General features: G+C 58.4%; 2 protein-coding genes across 14 annotated transcripts in view; one reads left to right on the forward strand and one right to left on the reverse strand.

The window, feature by feature from the left end:
• Positions 1-13,245, reverse strand: Fam83h (family with sequence similarity 83, member H). 4 transcript variants are annotated; one of them, NM_134087.2, is made up of 5 exons: positions 13,153-13,245; positions 5,010-5,471; positions 4,044-4,208; positions 3,850-3,974; positions 1-3,658 (listed from the first exon to the last, which is right to left on the reverse strand). In NM_134087.2, exons 2-5 carry the CDS (start codon positions 5,454-5,456, stop codon positions 766-768), a joined length of 3,630 nt encoding a protein of 1,209 aa, NP_598848.2. In that variant the 5' UTR covers positions 5,457-5,471; positions 13,153-13,245; the 3' UTR covers positions 1-765. The 4 variants fall into 4 exon arrangements, with proteins under 4 accessions (NP_598848.2, XP_006520299.3, NP_001161725.1 ...); XM_006520236.4 differs by lacking the exon at positions 13,153-13,245 and adding an exon at positions 11,706-11,802; NM_001168253.1 differs by lacking the exon at positions 13,153-13,245 and adding an exon at positions 8,283-8,407.
• Positions 8,344-14,252, forward strand: part of Iqank1 (IQ motif and ankyrin repeat containing 1) — a 37,547-nt gene continuing 31,638 nt past the window's right edge. For 4 of the 10 annotated variants that reach the window (XM_030248630.1, XM_030248633.1, XM_030248637.1 and 1 more), the window contains exons 1-2: positions 8,344-8,854; positions 13,812-13,898. Coding sequence is in view for 3 of the 10 variants with exons in the window: in XM_030248629.1 (XP_030104489.1) it covers positions 10,249-10,333; positions 13,812-13,898 (172 nt within the window). In the remaining 7 variants the exon portion in view is untranslated. The other 6 variants (XM_030248629.1, XM_030248632.1, NM_001370920.1 and 3 more) reach the window with 6 other exon arrangements.

The following is a 14,252-nucleotide window of genomic DNA, read 5'->3' on the forward strand; positions in this document are numbered from 1 at the left end:
TCACAGAACGTCTGTCCCGATTCCTTTATTGTACTGCAAAGCCCAGTGCTCCCCAATCTTGGCTCCTCTTCAAGTGCTACCCAGAAACTTGCTGGAGAGGGCAGGCATGGCCTGAGGCGGGGAGGGTGGGGAGCCCTAGGTGTTTAGCAATTACTTTCCAACAGTCTGTCCTAGCCAGCATCCCTCTCTTCCCTTAAACTGCCCGAGGCCAACTCTGCCATCCACACAGTAAGAGGGCAGATGCCAAGAAAGTGCTATGAGGCAGTGAGGAGTCAGAGTGGGAGCAGGCAAGGTGTGTTCCCGAGAGAGATAGAGATGAGAGGATGGGAGGAGGCTGTCACCAGAGGGAGAGGACCAGGAGCCATGAGATGGAAACCCTGAGAAAAAGCCCTGAGATAAAAGGCCTTAAGAGGGAACTGAGGCACAAAGTGATAGAGTTCTTGAAAAACTGGAGCATAAGGCAGAGAGATGGATCCCTGAGGTGAAATAATGACCCAAAGTAGACCTGAGCCCAGGAGATGGTGGAGGCTGGGGTGGGGGTAGGTGATGAGGAAAGGCACCAGGTGGAGGGGCTAAGCCCCTCATGGAAAAGCCAAGAGTGAGAGGCAGTGCGGCTGCGAGGCGAATTCAAGTGGAGCTCAGTTCAGGTGGTTGTCAGCTAGGTCCCAAACTGCTTTGACACTAACCTGACAGCCACCACTCCAGATGGGTATTGTAGGTTCAGTATGGCAGTGATGCAGAGTCCTGGCCTCCGAGACCAGGAGATCATTTTTTGCTTTTGAATGTGCCCAGGATCTTGGGGACAAATTTGCCCATTTTACTGTCCCTGGTGTCCTCATCTGCCAAGTTGTCTCCTGCCCCACTACTGCCAGCTTCGTCCTTTTTGCAGAAGACTTCGAAGCGACTGTAGACACGCTTCTCTTTGCGCATGCTCTCCATGCGGCGAAGGAGCCGGTCTCGCTCCTCTGCACTGCCAGGCAGGGTGCGGCTGAGCCGGCCTTGTGTCCCTAGGCTGTCTGAGCGGAAGATAGCTGAACATTTGTCCTTGTCGGACATGTCTGGGGCCAAGTCTCCTGCAGTTGTTGGACGACCTACGTCAGGACTGCTGTGGGCTGGACCTGGAGCAGGGACCCCGCGGTGCTTCTGGCCGTGGGCACTAATTTGCTCCAGAATGGCCTTAGTGTCATCTCGCAGATTGCTGCTGTACAGAGCATTGGCTGTAGCTGAAGCTAGGCGGACCCTCGAGCCTCTCTCCTCTGCAGCAGCCTCTGTGCTGTCACCCCGACTCAGCGAGGGCCGCCGGGGGCTCTCGGGCTGCCCATTTTCCTGCGGAGTTGGGAAGCTGCCCTCATCCTCCCCACGCCTCTCATTCTTGGGGCTCAGCAGCTGCCTGAGGCGGAGAGAACCCTTTCGCAGGACTTCCATGGGGCCACTAGACACCTCCTCTGTAGGCCCAGTCTTCGAAGACTCCCCAGCGAAAGTGAGACTGCCTCTGCGCTCGGGCACAGGGGGTACTGGACTACCCCTGCGCTCAGGCACTGGGGGCACCGGACTGCCCCTGCGGTCTGGGTAGGTTGAAGTGGGACTTCCCTTCTGCTCCATCAATCCTGTGGTTGGGCTGCCCCTCCGATTGGGAAATCCAGACGTGGGGCTCCCCTTGCGCTCAGGGTAGGCTTGGGTAGGACTCCCCTTGCGCTCAGGGTAAGCTGGGGTAGGGCTCCCCTTGCGCTCAGGGTAAGCTGGGGTAGGGCTCCCCTTGCGCTCAGGGTAAGCTGGGGTAGGGCTCCCCTTGCGCTCAGGGTAAGCTGGGGTGGGGTTTCCCTTTGGCTCAGAATAAGGCAGCTGGTGTGTCCCAAGCCCTTCTGGCGGAGGGCTATCTCGACCTTGTGGAGACAAGGAGCGGCCCTGGGCGGAGAGGAAGCGTGATGGCAGGCGGTCAGTGCCGCCCAGGGTGTCGAGCAGTTGCGCAGCAGTGAGCGAAGCGGCTCCTGGGTGTCGCTCTGCCTCCTGGTGCAACTGCTGGGCAAAGGAATCGCGCAGGTCAAGCAAGCAACTCTCAAGGCTGCGGCGTTCAGTTCCCGCTCCTCCTGGTGCTACCACCTCCTCCCGCCAGGCCTGGGACACTACAGCCTTGCTGTGGCTGGAGGAAGTGACGGCACCTCCTGCACCGCCAGGGTCCCGGGCAGGGCCCTTGTATTTCTCCAGGAGCTCCGCCACTTTGGCCGAGGCGCTGGAACGAACAGCCTCTCCGCTGGGACCCAGAGTTTCACTGACTGTTTGTTCTTTGTGCATCAGCTGTACTTTTTCAGTGGTGGCTGCTGCGGTCCCAACAGCACCCTCAGCCTGGGACGCAAAGATGAGTGATGAGCGCAACCTGGAGCTGCGCTGGATGAGCGGGTTCAAGCGAGAGCGGAAGGAGTCCTGCTTAGCCAGGCTTGTCTCTTCTGGGCCCTCTCGCTCGGAGCTGTCACCACCACCGCTTCCTGAGCCCGGCTTTGGTCCCTTAGCTGGGAAGGCTGCAGGAGTGCGGAAGGCGGAGGGGAGCAGGTCCCGGCCTCCGGGAGCCAGCACCTCGTCTTCACAAGCCTCAGCCTCCATTGGTAGACCCTCCTCCCCACCGTCACCGTGGCAGCCGCTCAGGTAGGAGGCAAGGCGCCAGTGACGCAGCCCGGCCCGGCCCTCGGGTCCGCCCCTGCGCTCAGGTTCTGCCTCCGAAGCGGTGTCCAGGCCTTGTCTCAAGGTTGCTTGGCATGGAAAACGCTGGCCCAGATTGGGACGCGAGGCTCCACTGGGCTCTAGACCACGGGGGCTGGGTCCAAAGGCCGGATCCGAGCCGTGGCGTACCTCCCGAGATGCGCTGGATGGCACGTATTCCAGCCGTTGGTGCACATCAGCACCGAGTTCTGGGAAGCGGTGACCAGCACCTAAGGCAAAGTCATCAGGGTCCGCAAAGCCAGGTCGGCCTGCACGAAGCTTCTCGAAGAGGCCCTGTGGGCGCGCAGGAGCAAACTGTGGGTCCCACTGGTAATGCTGCTGATAGAGCTGGTCCCGTTGGAAGTGGCTGGTCTGGAAACGGAAGTCATCACCGTGACTGAGGAATGTTTGTCGTGACACCTGCCGTGCCGCTGCAAAGTTCTCCACTGCTCCAGCTCCATCGGGTGTTGCGTAGCTATGCCGCTTGAAGGCATCCATTTCCAGGTGCCTTGACTGGAAGAAGCCCCGGGGGCCCGCGAGCTCTCCGAACGGCCCAGCCTCAGTTGGGCGCGCCAGTGGCCGGAGCCCTGTGTGAGGCTCCAAAGCACCCCCAGGCATTCTCTGCAGCTCCTCTCGGCGGAAAGCCGACAGGAAGTGGCGGTCAGGGTCTAGGAAAGAGGGGAAGCCCAGGCCTTCTTCCCTGGGCGGTGGGAATAGGAGGTGCGCCCGTTTAGGGAAAGAAAAAGGTGTTGGTGCTCCAACCCCGGGGACGCCCACCAGGGGCCCAGCCCCAGAGTATGGAGCTAGCGCATAGGCATCCATGCGGGCTAGCGCCCCGGCTGAGGGCACCAGTGGCTCCGACTGTGCGAAGAGGATGCGGAACTCTTCGTCGAAGCTGGAGACCAACTCTCCCTGGAACACATGAGCCAGGCTGCGGTGGATTTTCTCGAAGGACCACATGAAGCTGTGGACAGGATGGCAGGAGTCAGGGAGAGGAAATAGGGCCACAGAGGCTAAAGGCACTAGGTGGATAATCAGGGATCTGAAAGGGGTTGGGCTGGTGGGCTGGGGCAAGGACAGCTTTATGGGAAGGAAGTGGGACCACGGAGGACTAGGTGGGAAGGGCCAGGGCTAAGGGCAACCCACTGGGCATACCTATAACTGCCGCTCATCACTACGGCACAGTCCACAAGCAAGAACTTCTCCTTTAGATGGCCCTTGAAAGACTTCCCAGTGCGGCAGTAGTAAGTAGGACCTGCCACTGTGCGCACACGCAGGAACTGGAAGAGAGGGGAGTCAGGTCTTCACCAAAGATATTTTCCCTCCACTCCCCTGGCTTGGTCACTCACGTCCACATGATGCAGGTTGACGCGACACTTGTCGGCCATGTCTAGGAAGTGCTGGGCGTTCATTTCATCCAGCAGAATGTAGACCGGGACTCGCCTTGCAGCGGCCTCTAGCACCTCACTGAGCAGATCCACGTCGGTAAACATGTCCATCACCACAGCTACCACCTGGGAGGTGGGTATCAGGTCAGCGGGGAGGGAAGGGCCTGGTCATCCTGCCCATCTCTGGCCACATTTTCACCCACAAGCACGATAAAAATGACCATTAGCCTGCCCCAGGAGAGACTGGTCATGAATTGGGAGGTGGGGGGAAGAAGGGACCCAGCAGAAGGTCTCACACACACACACAAAATTGACACTTGGTAGCCCTTGAGGGAGCTTGAAGCAGAAGCAGGGGCTATACTTTTAGGGTGCTTCATTCAGAGGGGGATTATCTGCAGCTCCGTGTGTTCAGACCCCAAGTGGTCAAGGTGCGGTTTGTCAACTTCCTGGAACAGGGGCAGAAGCTAGGCCTTTACCATCTGGCCTTGCTACCTCTCTTTAATATTCCTGGGTTTTGTAGGAGTGTTCCTGTTTCTTAATGAGGACTGGTCTGTTACCGTGTAGCCCAGGCTGGCCTCCACCTCCCTGGGCGCTAGGATTACAGGCATGAGCCAGTCTTCCTGGCTTAAACACTTGGTTTTTCAGTTTACCAGCTGCCTGGGGTGGGGTGCTCTCAGCTGGGCAAGACCCTGAGTTTCTGGGTACAGGCCATGATCCTAGATACTGGAATGTCTACAGAACCCGCTACCCAAGACCCAGGTGATAATGAGCAGACTCTACAGGGCAACCCTACTGCCGAGGTCTGGCTGGCCAGCCCTGGCATCCTAAGCACCAGGAATGCTTTTATATCTCCCACACCCTCCTATTCATGCTTCAAAACCCGGCTTGGGCTGCCTTTCACCATCCTTCAAGCCCGTGAGAATGCACCTGCTGGGCAGAGCGGATCATCCTCCGAGCTTCATCTTTGATGCTGGGGCTGTCAGGTGGCGGCGGCTGTACCAGTGTGGTGACCTCTGTGCCTTGGAAGCCAAATGTGAGGGGCCAGCCCAGGTCCAGCTCAGGCACAGCCTGGTCTGAGTTCACTGGCCAGTAGGTGCCTGAGGACCCGTCCATGTCCACATCAGATGGGGTGCCTTCAGGGGGTTCCCGGGCCACATACTGTGGGGGCTGCAGGTGGCGGCTCACGTGTTCCAGTTCCTCAGGGCACAGGAAGTCAGGTGCCCCCTCAGATGCCAAGAAGCGGTTGTAGGCTTCTGGCCCACCCTCAGTCAATGCATCCACCGCTAGGCGGTAATATTCTTTGTAGTGAGGTGGCAGGTACCCAGGTGCCAGTGGGTTGTCCCCCTGCGAGCTGCTCTGGGAGCGACGGGCCATGTTGGGGCCAGGGGCCTGGAGGGGCAGGAAAATGCATTAACTAGGGGCAGTAGGACCCACTTACCTCATGCCACAAGTGGACACACACGGCTGATGTGGCTGCTGGATCTTGGGTTTAGCTTATGCCCGGGAGTTTTTCTGAGCCCCAGTGAAGACAGACTCTGAAGCAGCACCACAGGCCGTAGCATGTGCCTAGCTGGTAAGACATGGGCCAGTGGTACTCAGCCCTTAATCCCCTTCCTGGGGCTGACACCTTGTTTCTATCAGTCTCAGTGACTGCCAATGTTTGTCCCCACCCCAATACAGGTAAGAGGTCCCACCTCCCCTTACTTCAGAGTCAATACATTCACGGCCCATTTACTCTGTGGTTCCCTTTTCCTGTAAAGATAAGTTTTGGTTAAGATACAAATGCAGGCCAGTTAAAGAGATTATTCCTTCCCCCCCCCCCCCTTTTGCTCTAGCCTGTGTCCTTCACTGCACAGAGCTGGGAGGGGTGGCAAGACATCATACCTGGCCCAAGGTGAGCACAGTGGAGTGCAGATTGACTCATCCAGGGATGATGGCCTTAAGCCCCACCCACACCTCTTTCCTCAGTCCACACCTGCATCTGCCCACAGTCCCTTCACTGATCTCCCTGTCCTGACTCCTCAACCTTCGACCTCTCTGAAAATCTTCACCCTTGCTTCCGTCTCACCTCAGCTAAAACCTCCCTGGGCCACAGTTCCTTGGGAACTCACAGTTCCCTGTAGGGTCTCTTCTTTATACCCTCCCAGACTCACTCACCCATCCTGATGGCAACAGAGCCATTGCCAATACCCAAGGCCCCGGATCTCCACCCTCTCCCTAATACACTAAGAATGAAGGAAGACTTTGCTACAAGCCTCGTCCCAAGTTCTCTGTCAGCGTCCCCCATCACAGGTGCCTCAGGATCACTGTTCTCTAGTGGCTGGTGTGTGTGTGTGTGTGCACACACACGTGCGTGCATGTGCGCTCATGAGAGAGCATGACTCCTGTGCCTTGGAAGCCAGATGTCACGGGCTAGCCCAGGTCCAGCCTGGTCTGAGTTCACTGGCAAGTATGTGCCCGAGAAACCGTTCATGTCCACATCAGGAGGTCCCTGGGCCATGAGTGCGAGTAGCAGAAGCTTGTGGTTGAAGAAGGCATTAGAAGTGACAACCAAACGCCTGCAAACCTGGTGGCCTCTGGCCTGGAAGTTGCCTTAGGGCAGGCTCATACCATTCCCCACTGCTCCACAGGTTTGAAATGGCTTGGGACTCTTGCCCTGCCTAGCACACAGGTTCCTGGATGATAGTCCAAACTAGGGAAGTATTTCTGCCCAGGAGGAGGAGTGCCTTGAGGAGTGGGCCAGCGATGCTGACAGGATGGCAGCTCTGGTATTAGGGGATACTTGTTCAATGACGTTGGGGGTCCAGCGGGACTCTGCTGTGTATGACCCAGGGAGCTACAGTGTCTGCCACCCCTAGGGGCATGGCGTAACACATTAGCAAGTCCAAGTGTGACAGAGATTGGAGGTGGGGACACTCCTATGTCTACTGGCCCTAAGAAGAGTGCTCCGACTTCCCTCTGGGGCATTGCCCTGACCTAAGGCTGTTGCTTTTCCTTCCTGTCTGCAATGTGAGGCGTGGCACACTGTTCTGGGGAGATGGAAGCAGAGCACCTGGGGTCTGATGCGGGCCTGTCTGCTTGGACAGGTCTCAGACTGGAGCCAGCTCTCCTAGGCAGCATTCCCACACTACCTGGGGATCCTAGCATGCTCACGCTGAGGGGACACTTCCTTGTATAAGACTGAGAACTGATACTGTCTAGCCAGTGGTGAGAACCCTCAGAGACACATGGGTTGGGAAGTGGCCTTAGTCCTGAGCGGCCACTGTGGTACCTGACCTCACAGAAGTCACACACGACCTTAAATGCCCTTACAATCATTCACTGGTACACATCGCCCCTTGACGATAGACGGGGCGGTGACCACTCCTATCAGCGATGAATCCAACAGCCTGCTCACTGACATCTGCCTATCCAAGTGGGGCCCTGCTTAAGGAAGGAGCCTATCCCACCCAAACCAGTGACTCAGCAGGAATTTTTTGTTCCTGACCTCCTACCTGAAGCTAGCCCCAGGCCCTTCACCACAAGTAGGGCAAGAAAATGACCCTTTCCTCTCCTGTCTGGCAGGAGGTAGTAGTGTTCCTGGGTCTGGAAGGGGGATCCATGGTTGAGGACCTTAGGCTACTACACAAAGAGGATGACAGGATGATTGTGATCAAGAAGGATTGGGGTTGTGGGGGACAAGAAGAACCTAGGAAGACCGGAAGTCGATGAATTATACAGCTTTCAGGTTAGGCACTGCAAGGCCCAAAGGTGTTACTGTACCCCAGGAAGTTAGCGGCTACCCAGGCCAGGTATCTTATCTGCCGATCCAGTCCAGGGATATGAGATCAGGAGTTAGGAGAGTCCAGTTTTCCCTGCCTTCCACACAAGGACCCAGCCCTAGACACCCCGGTTCATGGCGGCTCGGGGAGAGGCTCCGGGAAAGGTACAGGTCATGTCCTGACAATACCTAGGCCGCCAGAGCGAATCGCACTGTTCAGTCTCCTACTTGCCAGCGTGACCCTGGAAAATCCCTCACCCAGTGCCCCGGAGCGCAGTCTCCCTGTCTCCCACCCAGTCCCAAAGCACGCGCTCACTGCACCGCCCGGCCCAGGTCCAGAGACCAGACCCAGGTGGCACCGCGCGGAGGCCCGAGCCTCCCGTCCCGTGTGCCTCGCCCCGCCGTGCTGTGCCCGGCCCGCTCCGGGGCGGGAGCCCTACCTGGCCAGGTGAGCGGGGTTTCGGCACAGGGGCAGCAGGAGCCCACCGCCGCCCAGCGGCCTCGCGGTCCCGTCCGTCCGACAGCCACTCCCCGCCGCGGCCCGCCCGCCCGTTCGGCCTGATTCACGCGCCCGCCCCCGCCCCGCCCGCGCTCTGCCTCCTGCCTGTCCGGGCAGCACCTGGGCGGGGCGGCCCCACCCCGACGCGCCCGCATTCCTGCGCCCTCCGCGCCCCGGACCCCGGCCGCGATCCCGGGTTCCCAGTGTGGCTTCACTGGCGCCCCCAGCCCACACCCCAACCCCGACCCCTGAGCGCTCTGGTGGAGCCCCAGAGCTGCGCTCCGGACCCTGGCCAGCGCCGCTCCGGATTTCTAGAGCCTCGTCTTTCCGGACACTGAAGCCCCTTGAACCTATTTGAAAACCGATCGCTCAAAGCCCCTACTGCCGACCCCTGACCCTCGCCCCGGAAGTTGGGGTAACTCGGAAGTTCCGGCTTAGTCGCTAGGAAACTGGCCAGCTCGACGCGAGGGGCGGAGCTTCTGGCCTCTGTGTTGCGAGAGGCAGGTGAGGCAGGTGAGGTCTCAGACGGGGGGGGGGGGGGGGGGTGTTTGGGTACCCATCTCACTCAAGTGACCGCCCTACCGTTCGCAGACACACCTCTAGTTTCCCCAGTCCACTCCCCGCAGGCTCATCTTCGCGCATGAGACCGACAGCATAGGAACTCCACGGACCTCCCCACTCATTTGCCCAACCATAAAGGTTCCTGCGCACTCACCCGTACCCATGGGACCCCTCAGGCACAAGGGAATCTGGAGTGATCCGCCAGCAGAAGCCCCTCTGCCACACAGAATCCCGCAAACCAATCGTACCCCCCAAGTCCCCATCTCACATGAGGATCACTCTCTAAACTGCTCCAACAGTGTCGGTCCTGGCACCCACTGATCCTTTCCTGTGCAAACCAACTGAAGACACAAAGGTCCCGTCTTAATACATGCACATTAAAAGAGGCTGCACCCAAGATGCTGCAAGTACTGGATCCTCTACAGACAGGGAACCTCATGGTTGTATCGACCCCAACACATCACCCGTACACCTAAGGACTTAGTTCCTCCTAGAGCCCTAATCTACCCAGCCCTCCCTCCAACCCACTCCTCTACGCATGCCGTGCCCTGAACTCAGTCACATGTCCAAGCCAGCTTCCTACCTACCACTTCTCCTGTCCTAGATTCTCAGTGTCTGCCACCTGCCTGAACATTGTCCGTAAGACAGCTTACTTTCAGTCACTTTCTGGTCCTACTTTTAGGATAACATTTCATTAACTCCATCCCCAAATGCACTCTGGAGCCCTGCGGCCCCAGCCTAGTGGGTACATAAGTGTATGGAGTCAGCGATTGCACTACCCGCTTTCCTATTCATTGGCCCTGTGAGGGGTTCTAGGGCACTGGAAGACCCTACTAAAACAGGAGCGGAAAGTTCTTCCAAGAGGAGTGAATGGGGGGCCTGCCTTGTATACTAGGGAGAAGGGCATTGCTTCCAGAACCAGACAGCAGAGATTCCCAAGGCCAAGAAGGAAGAGGGTTTGCGGGTGGGGAGGGGCTGTGTTCAGCAGACCCACGTTGGCAGTAGTTGAAAGCAAGTCCGCAGAGCTCAGGCTGTTGAGCTTCTAGCCCAGCGATTTAGAGGATGGTGTTAGAACACAGAAGGACAGGCAGATCCAGAATTGTAGAGGACGGGGGTACCAGCATAAAGGGACACATCCTCTTGCTAGGTATCCTTCCTCGAGCTACTGGGCACATCCTTAGACCACCAGGGGCGGGCAGGTGGACCAAGAAGCTGGCTGGGGGACATGCTGGAGGTCTATGCTCCTGCTGCATGTTCATCCAGGGCCGGGGCAGTATTCCCACTGCCTTGTTCGCTGCCCTCCTGAATGTACCATCCCTGGACTTTTCCTTCCCACCCCCAGGAGAATGAGCACTAAGAAGGGGGGGCCCAAAGCTGCATCAGGGAAGGGGCAGGCGCTCCTCCCTGGGTCCAAGCTTCGAGCTACTGCTGGTGAGTGCCCCCTCTGACCTCCAGGGCACTACCCCAACACTGACCACGAGACCACTAGGCACACAGAAACCCTTTCTCTCCAAGTGGTTTCCAAGAGATCTTTCAGTTGGGCGTGGAATGATAGATTTGTGACTCAAAGCTCAGATGTCCACTGCACCCCGAACTTCTAGAGCTGGAGAAGGGGTGTGGGTACAGTGCTCAGGAGGGTACAGTGTTAGGGTAAGGAGGAGATTGGAGGGGCAGATAGCTTAAAAAAAATATCGAAGCAGGTCGTTGGTGACGCACACTGCCACCAGCACTCAGGAGGCAGAGGCAGGCGGATCTCTGAGTCTGAGGCCAGCCTGGTCTACAGAGTGAGTTCCAGGACAGCCAGGGTTACACAGAGAAACCCTGTCTGGAAACGACAACAACAGCAACAAAGCAATATTGAGAAAAAGCAGGCCTTGATTCTGAGTTGGGAATCTTCATGCTAAGTGGTTGTCTATTCACCATCCCACAGTCCTGCCTTCCCCTTCAGACTGTTTGTCTGTAAGCACCTCCAGGAAGGATGAAGGGTTACAGCCAGCCTGGGCTGGCTCCTGCAGAGCATCAGAAAAAGGTCTCCCTCGCCCCTGTGCCTACCCTCCTGCAGCCTTTATCGCCCCTCTGCTCTGAGTCCCATTCATTCTGCCACAGCTGTGAACATCTTCCCAGACTGTCTCTTGCACCGAGCTTGCCTGGAGTCTGTACCCGCTGTCAGGGGACCCACCCCAGACCCACACGCAGCCCCACATCTTAGATTCCCTGGGGCTGACAGGCAGTGGTGACTCCACACTACGCTGAGGTGAGATCCTAGTTGCCCAAAATAGCCCCAGCTGCGTCTGAGGCCAGTCTTCCTCCTGGAATGAGGATAATGGGTACCAGCATTGCGTTCTGCCTCTGTGATCTCAAGCCCTGGGCACCAAGCTGCAGTAAACACGGGGCAGGGCGGGTGGACCAGACGGAGAAGTTGTCCAGGATGCTTGGGGTAGGGACTGTTTCTTGGTTCTGATGTTGTCTATCAGCTGTGCACCCGGCCCTCCCCCCCAACACACACCCTACCGCCCTGGACCACTCCTGTAGCTACTTATCCTGGTCCCCTGACACCTCCATCCCCAAGCAAGTTCCCTCCCTCAATGACCTTGCCTACCAAGCATTGGGTGGTCTGGGCAGGCTTGCTGTCCTTCACCCAGGCAACATCCTATGTAGTGAGCACTAGCCCCTCTTGGTGGACAGGCCCACAGACGTTCTACAGCCAACCTGGCTTCCCATCCTTCACACACCTATAAGATGCTTGAGTGTCCACTGTACTGTCACTGCCCGAGCCCCTGCCCCATACCCCTCTAGGCCTTACCTGGCCTTGAGTTTGCAGTGCCTCGAGGCCCTCACTCCGGAGCTGCTCCAGGGCCACAGCCAGCTGCAGCCCCTCCATGTGCACCCAGGCCTGCTCCTCCTGCAGCTGCTGCAGCCACAGCTGCTCCTCCTGCAGCTGCTGCAGCCACAGCTGCTCCTCCTGCCACAGCTGCATCTGCAGCTGGACCTGCCGCCTCCGATCCTCCAGCAGCAGCTGCTCCTGGGCTAGGCACAGCTGGACTTCGTGGAGTCTCAGCAATTCAGGGCCCAGGGCTGGCATGGGGGCCCCAGCTCCACAGCCCTCCATGTGCTCAGGGGCCAGCACCAGCTCGGATCCCAAAGCAATGTCCTGAACTGGCCTCCAGGCTGCCTGTAGCTGCTCTGGCCTGGTGGCCCTGGAGTGTCCCTGAGGAGCCGGCTGAGTGCTGGTCACGTGCTCTGTCGGGGCCACCCCCACCTGGTCCTGAGGGCCCCCTGTGTTGGGGGGCGGGGGCTCAGCCTCAGGGCCCTGCTGCCCAGCTGCCCGCTGGGCCCTGCCCACCCTCTTGCCTCGGGGCTTTCGAGCTCGCCCTCGTTTCCCAGACATGGCCCTGAATCCAGTGCCTCTTTCTCCAGATGTCTGCTCCCCAGGGGCCTGGCTCATCAACTGGCCTGGTTAGGGAGCTCAGAGGACATCCCAGAGGCCACAAGAGGTTGCTTGCTCTCAGCCAGGTTCAGCCCTCTGCTCCCCGCTGTCCCAAGTGGCTGTGCTACCCCTTGGCTGATCTCCGCACCCCGGTAGCAGAGCCCAGGGCCCTGGCTCTGCCTATAGGCCCCACAGGTCCCACTCTGTGGCACTGGGCCACACCAGAGAGTTTATAGAGACTTTGGCGGCACAGTGGCTCACCCTAGCCGAGGAGGCTGACTAACACGCTGACACAGGGTGCGAGACTTTACAGGCCACAGACTTCACTGGCCAGACTGGGAGGGAGACTGAGAAACTGGGGGCGGCTCTCAGTAGCTAAACTGCTGCTTGAGGACTTGCCTGGTCCTGCCTGGGTGTCACCAAGCCCCCCCCCTTTACCCCACCCTCAGTCTCTGGTCGCGGGAAACTCAAACTGGCCACAGAGCCAAGAGCTGCATCCCAAATGCACCAGCCAGCCCTAACTGCCCAGACCCTCACTGGCCATAGGTCATCCCAACCCAGCTGACCACTGGAGCCCCAGGCCTACCCGGACGAACCCTGCCAGACAGGAGTTTGCCAGAGATGAAGGCCCACCCTAGGCCCAGCATGAAGCACTTGGGCCACACCGTGGGCTGGTGAAGACACTGAGCCTTCAAAAGTCTAGATAAAGAAGAGTCTAGCTTGGCTCCTGGGATGGGGTGTGGGACCTGACTACTGCCATGATTGGGAGTCCAGCACCCCCTTTAAATTAAAGCAAGGCCTAAGGGACCCTCACGTGGCCCACCTGTTAGTCCCAGGGGTGGAGCTGAGGGTCCAAGACCAACTCTCATCTGAGGCTTCCTTCCCAGGCCTCCTGTTTCGAGGAGTCGCTCCAGGTGACATCCTCCCCAGTTGCTCCCCAGCCCCAGCCCGCTGACTCACACCCACGCCCAGAGCCTCATCCCAGCCAACTCTGCTTCACTGGCCAGACTGGTTTGCCTGGCCCAGCCCTGCCCAGCACACACACACACACACACACACACACACACACACACTATCCACCCTGCCCCTGCCCAGAAACCCCAGGAGCTGACTGAGAGCTCCAGACAGGTGTCTGGAGAAGAGTAGGAGAAAGGCTTTGCTGAAGGGCTTGGGAAGTGGCAGGGGCATTGTTTGGGTGGGAGACAGCAGGTAGGACTACGAGAGGCATGCTTTTTAGGGGCTTCCACATGCCCAGGCCTGGGGTTTTTGGTTCCAGATACAGGTTGGTTCTTGATAGTAGCAGGTTAAAGGTGTATTTGCTGTTGGAAGACGAGGCTCATTAAAATTGCTGCATGTGCTGGCCTCGTGAGTCCTTCCCTAATAGCCTGGGAACAAGCCTAGCTCATACCCCATAAATGCCATCTGAAGTTGCAGGGCTAAGGAAGAACTCACATCCTTACACCTCTGCTACCTTTCCTTCAGGGAAGCCGAGAGAGAGTCGCCAGCTGCAAAGGAAGGCAAGTCATCCAAGCAAAGGGTCCTTCTCTGAGAACCCCCAGGCCCCTGCAGGTGAGAACCTGGGTGTCCTACATTTGCTGGGGGGGGGCGGTGATGGTTGTGGGACTGGCAGGAAGGGGACCGCCCTGGGCCCAGATATGCATGGTATGCATGAGTGTACATATGCACACGTGTGTACGCACAAACATGCAAAAGCATGCACGCCTACATGTATACATGTGTGCGTGCCCGTATAGTCTATGCAGCAGGCCAGAAACAGGCAGAAAATCCGCCCCCCACCCCCCCATGTCTTGCTAGCCCCTGGCTCCAGTCTGCCTCCCAAAGGTCTCACTGAATCTCCGGCCCTGAGCCTGTCGCCCTCTGGCGGTAGTAAAATGATCCAGCCACAGCTGTGGCTGGGGAGTC

The sequence above is a fragment of the Mus musculus genome, chromosome 15 (assembly GCF_000001635.26).
Source record: "Mus musculus strain C57BL/6J chromosome 15, GRCm38.p6 C57BL/6J".
Lineage (NCBI taxonomy): Eukaryota > Metazoa > Chordata > Mammalia > Rodentia > Muridae > Mus > Mus musculus.

Coding starts and splice junctions, on each gene's coding strand:
- Fam83h (XM_006520236.4), bottom strand. CDS start 11,783: ATGGAGGGGCTGCAGCTGGCTGTGGCCCTGGAGCAGCTCCGGAGTGAG. Junction 3,975..4,043: donor TCAACCTGCATCATGTGGAC/GTGAGTGACCAA, acceptor CCTCTCTTCCAG/TTCCTGCGTGTGCGCACAGT. Junction 3,659..3,849: donor GTGATGAGCGGCAGTTATAG/GTATGCCCAGTG, acceptor TCCTGTCCACAG/CTTCATGTGGTCCTTCGAGA.